Source organism: Cibotium barometz, chromosome 40 (genome assembly GCF_041138505.1).
Source record: "Cibotium barometz isolate CiBa-2024 chromosome 40, ASM4113850v1, whole genome shotgun sequence".
NCBI lineage: Eukaryota > Viridiplantae > Streptophyta > Polypodiopsida > Cyatheales > Cibotiaceae > Cibotium > Cibotium barometz.
The window spans coordinates 2,560,721-2,566,274 of NC_141085.1; the positions used below are offsets into that span (position 1 = coordinate 2,560,721).

The following is a 5,554-nucleotide window of genomic DNA, read 5'->3' on the forward strand; positions in this document are numbered from 1 at the left end:
TGGGCGCTCGACTTCCTTTTCTTGTAGTCGCTTCATGTTACACATTAGAACTTTAAATTGTGTTGTAGGGTGCCTAATGTTGCTTCGCGAGACCAACCGCGTTTGTGAGTGAACAACATTTGGAGGCACCTAATTAACCTAGCCCAAATTAACTTAGAATTAACATTTAGAGCCACCTAATTAACCTAACCAATTAACTTAAAATTCATTAATAAATTGCTCTAAGATTCTCTCACCCAAAAAAACTGCTCCCGAGTCCCAAAGTAGTCCCAAAGTGCAATGATGCTTGCTTACCTCTATTATTATTAAACGTAGTAAAAGATTGTGGGTTATTTAATGATGCTTAGAGGTAATGATGAGGTGATGAAGCATGGTTTAGCATCGTTTAAATGCCATTAGTCCAGCTAGTACGAGTTCTCTTTCTTTCTGGCTTCCAGCGTAGTAGGGTGCACAAAGGTTGTGGAAGAAGTCAGGAAGGCACGCACAGGAGAGAAAAAGGTCAAGGGGCGCCATAGCCATAGTCACTTCCATACTCACATTTGTTTCTCTCTGAGCAAACCAAAACAGGTAGACTGGTTTATCTTCAGAGATCAAGCACACCATTGATCAGAATCAAAAAGCTTTAAGCGCAGATACTTCGTCTTTCCCTTCCTCGTGAAAATAGGAATTTTAAAAGGGTTTTCTGCTCGCAGGATCCATGGCAGGCCAGCATGCAACCACTACCTCAGCACCGGCGAGCATTGTAAGTTCTACAGCAGGATCATGGTGGCTATATCCATGAGTTCCAGTGCTGTTTTTTTTTCTGAAACTTTCTCGCAGGTGGGAAATGCCTTTGTGATCCGGTACTACAACGTCCTTCATCAATCGCCTCATCTGGGGCATCGCTTCTACACAGACGAAAGCAAGCTTTCCAGAGCAGAAGCTTGGCCGGAGACCACTGTGGAGTCAGCCACAACACTCACGGTAAGCGTGTCACTCTGCTTTTATTTGTTTTCTAGGGTATTTTAAATGCAGAGTTTGAGGGTAATCGGTTAACGAGAGGTTTTGTTTTGCGCAAAGCTCAGCAGGTTTTGAATAAAATGTTTTTTTTCTTTAAATTCCAGGGTATCCATGACAAGATCATGTCACTGGACTATGGCTTAACTCGTGCCGAGATCATGTCTGTTGATTCTCAGGAGTCCTTGACAGGGAATGTGTTGGTCATGGTGACTGGCGCTCTGTACAATGCTGGTGGAGTGAAGCGCACTTTTGTACAGACCTTTGTTTTGGTTCCTCAGGAGAAAAGCTACTTTATTTTCAATGACATGTTCAGGTACCTTGATAGTGATGAGAAGTCCAGCCAGCAGCCAGTTTCCCATGTGGTTAATGGTGCCCCCGAGCCTCAGGATTCCCCTGTTAACACAGTTTCAGATCAAGGTAATCTACATGGAACTGCCTCACTGACATGTTTCCATACTTCAAATCCTTCTAACTTTCCTTTAGAATTTTCAGACAAAAACTTTAGAATTCAGGCTATCAAATTCTCTTTTCCCTTCTATACTCGAGGCTTAAGTTGTTCAAACAGCCTCTTTTGCATTCCTACTCCATCTTTTGAAGGTTACGGGTGGTTGTCAGGGGAGAGGGGGTGCATGTGTGCTTGAGTCTTATGACTTCTGCATAAATCTTGAGGAAGAGCACTTCATTGTGCTAAGTCAAAGGTAGAAGAAGTCCCATCAGTCCCGCATCCCCTCAGCAGATGTGCATATGGGCTCCTAAAGTGGCTTGTAAAGTTTCTTCAAACTGCTTGATGGTTCAGCCTATGTTTGGTCTACCTCGTCCTTGTGTTTAGCATTCCACAATCAACCGTCATCAGTAAGTTTTCTGCATTGTAAAGAAGTTCTCCAAAGTAATAAAGCAAATACTCTTGCTTGTGGGAGGGGACCTTTAGTGGGCTGTTGGGACCCAATCTGGTGTCAACTCTCCATCTCTACATCTCCATAAAGATTAAACAGCATTGCTTAAACTCACTAAAAGAAAAGGTATAAAGAAGGCCTTGCTGCGAGTTACTCGATCATACCGGTTGCATGGTACATGGTTGTTGTTGGGGGAAAGGGGATCTAGGGTTGTAAAACCGAACTTTTACAGTCTTACCCAGATCATCACCTTTTTGGATGCGGGTGCTATGGAACCTTCCTTTATTTGTTGTCTCGCCAACTGTATTCCTTCTTCTATCCTCTTGCTTCAGCTGTTCCTCAATTCACTAATGTGCAGGGGTCAGCGAACCAGCTGTTTTGCCGGACACCCATGCTTCGGAATATCCCTCTCCCAAAGCTCAGGAAGAGGTTACTGTGGAGGAGGATCACTATGAGCCTCCAGACCAGACAGAGGTTTCAGGCATCTTAGAAGAACCTCTCGCTGAAAATGCCAGTGCCGAAAAAATCATTGTTGATCAGGCAGAAATACCAGTGTCCAAGCCAAGTGAGCATCATGACGCAGTTGACGAACCGACTGTTGATGAGGCACCGAAGAAGTCCTATGCCTCAATTGTAAGTGCTTACCTTTCTGGTTTTGCACCCCATATTGTGGTAATGCATGGTTTACTTGATCTTGGTATGTATGGCAGCTGAGATTGCAAAAAGATGGTTCGAAGGCCCCAGTTTTGGGTACCCCCATGTCCACCACTTCCAAAGTTGCTGCAGTTCACATCGAGCGGTCAACCTCTTCTGCTGCTTCACAGGCTGTCCAATTTGCTGCCCAACCCCCCTCTGGAGGGATGTCATCACCAGATCACACAGATGAGAATAATGCAGCTGAAATCGAAGGTTTGTCTGCGTTGTTCCCTGGACGTTGCAATGCAGATTATCAGTCTAGGAACAGTATCACTGAGGTTATAACTCGGAATTGCAGGTGATGGTCGATCTGTATATGTCAAGAGCCTCCCTCTCAATGTCACAGTTGCCGAACTAGAAGAGGAATTTAGCAAGTTTGGACAACTGAAACCAGGGGGAGTGAACCTTCGAAACCAGAGGGTATGTCATCAGTGTGTGTACTGTCACTGCCTTTTTGGCTGCTCCATATCTGATGATTGCCGTTGTTACAGATAGGAGTATGCTATGCATTTGTTGAGTTTGAGGAAGCAAGCTCAGCACAATGTGCGGCAGAGGTAAGGCAAGCAACTTTAAAAAAAGAAAGAAAGGATGTGATCCATGGGTTAAGTGGTATGCTTAATGAAGAATTGGAGTGTTGTGTTATCAGGCTTCACCGATAAACATGAATGGCCGTCAAGTTTACATAGAAGAAAAGAGGATCTTTCCTTTTCGAGGTGCCTAGTCTCCAAGCTACTTGGATTTTTTGTGGCAAAGTCCTACCAAATGTGCAGGTTTTGTATAAGTCTCATTGAGTTTGTGCCATGCTCTTGTCAGGTGGAAGAGGTCGGTTCAACCAAGGTAGGGGATATCAGAATGATAACATCAGAGGACGAGGCTACTTCAATATTCGTGGGGTGGGAAGGGGTGGAGTGGATTCGGACAAGGACTTTGGCAGAGGGCGTGGTATCTTAGCAGGTCGGGGTGGCTATGGTGGTGGAAACTTTCATATGCCCAATGGATTTCGTCAATTGGATTCTCAAAATGGGAATGGTTTCCGGCCGATGAGGCGTGCTGGGAATCAGATGGGTCGGAATGGTCCCCTTGCTCGCAATGGGATTGCTGTAGCAGCGGCTTAGCAAGTTTGTCTGTGATGCACCAGAATTGCCTAAATTGCTCTCGTTGGGTGCTAAGGTAGGGGCCTAGGTTTATGCTATATACATTACCGAAAAAAGGTGTAGGTTGTAGCTGGGCGATGAGGCAAAATCAGACTGAATTGAAGTGCATGGCGAGAATTTTGCATAGCCAGACACCCCATTTTGGGGTCCTTTTTTCCAAAGTGCAATCTTATGTAATCAATCAACATGCACTCTCATGTAATCAATCAACATCACACTTGGGCCCTTCAGATTGTTTTTATTTGAGGGTTACTGCCCTCCAGATTAAATTGTGCTGGCCCTCCATACTAAAATGTTTGTGCCTGGGAGATGAATGGGTGAACCACTTTTGTTTTATCCCTGCCAGGGAGACCAGCATTGAGCAGTTAAGTGGGGCATGGTAAGTAGATACCAGGATTTAGTCCTTTGAGAATCAGGTACTGGGGTCAATCTCTGCTGGTCCCAAACCATATTTGTTTTAAAAGATGTGACAGCTTTTGACTAGATTTCTGAGTTAATGGAGATGCATTACACATAAGAAGGTTAACAAATGGCACACACTAGTGAAGAGAAGAAGGATAGAGTAAGACCCAATGCATTGCTAAAAGTGTTTGAAGGTCTTATAGCAAAGAATTGTAATGCAAAGCTGTGATAATATGTTATCTGCTTGACCATTAACTAGCACACCACAGAGGACTGCATATACAATGAAGAAACAGGTGATGAGGTAGTAGAAGCCAAAACAAGAAGTAACACTAGCTCAGTCTAAGCTTTCAAACCAAACCCAAGAGACAAAGTGCAATTACCAAACCAAGGAGGAAATTTCAAGAAAGGGCCACAACATCAAGAGGTCGGACACGCTTAATCCTACAACTAAACTTCAACCATAATGAGCAGTTGATTTTACAACTTCCTATCAAAGTGGTTTATCGATGTGGTATGATTATAGGGATCGTCAATCTAAGGTGCTCTTCCAGTCACATTCTACTCGGAAAATCCTGATCTAAGCTGTGACGGGTTAAGACTCCATGGAAGAAAATCCATGCTTATTTTTCTATTTTATGAAATGTGTAACCAATTTCCATGGCAAGAAAAGTGGGCAAACCTTGAACTCTTACAAATTTGAAGGGTTCACTTGGTAACCACACAATTGCTCTCGGTGTTTGTCTTTCATCATTTAATTCTCTCTTTCCAAAACTAGTTGGGAACCTAAGTGAGAGTGGAAACTAGGTCTATAATGTGTGCACACGATCAAGCCATTGATCCACTTTTCCGAAGCTCAAAGCTTAGCATTTAGATCTTTAAGTTTGTAAAAGAGGTGCTTGATTATCTTTTGAATCTCAATTTGCAAATTTGGGTGGACAAACAATGGGGCGCCGATCTCCACACCAAAAGTGTTCCTTATGTCAAGTAAAGCTAAGAGCAACTAGCAATTCAAGGCCATTTTTAGACCTCAAGGTTAGGGATCTTGAAAGGAGTTTTAAAAAGGGAAACCATCTCTCCTTTCCCTCCATTGTAGAGAGGGCTATTCTGTGGATACTCTAGCAATGGCTAGAATGAATCAAAGTTTGATTTTCCAAAGTAATCTTTCCATGGATAGGATGCATCGCAATAGATCTGCCACAATTTATGGATGTGTAGACAAGAAATCCTCAAAGATGGATGTGGCTCCTATGATCAGAGACTTGGATTGCACTTGCTTTTTGTTGGATCGAGCTTCTTGAAATCTCCTTACATGTGGCAATATTAATCTTTGTCATAAACGAAGCCTCCCACCATTCCATTGTAGGTCCTTTATACACTCGGAAAGCATAATCGAGTTCGGACTGTTGA

At 43.3% G+C, this 5,554-nt stretch overlaps 1 protein-coding gene across 2 annotated transcripts; it reads left to right on the forward strand.

Annotated features, from left to right (window-relative positions):
• Positions 1–362: 362 nt before the first annotated feature.
• LOC147615112 (nuclear transport factor 2-like) lies at positions 363–3,972 on the forward strand. 2 transcript variants are annotated; one of them, XM_086779085.1, is made up of 10 exons: positions 363–567; positions 693–742; positions 820–963; positions 1,104–1,416; positions 2,251–2,525; positions 2,603–2,801; positions 2,887–3,008; positions 3,080–3,142; positions 3,235–3,301; positions 3,402–3,972. In XM_086779085.1, the coding sequence occupies exons 2-10, from the start codon at positions 698–700 to the stop codon at positions 3,701–3,703; spliced, it is 1,530 nt and encodes a 509-aa protein (XP_086635211.1). In that variant the 5' UTR covers positions 363–567; positions 693–697; the 3' UTR covers positions 3,704–3,972. The 2 variants fall into 2 exon arrangements, with proteins under 2 accessions (XP_086635211.1, XP_086635212.1); XM_086779086.1 differs by lacking the exon at positions 3,235–3,301 and having other exon boundaries at positions 3,402–3,684.
• The last annotated feature ends 1,582 nt before the right edge of the window (positions 3,973–5,554 follow it).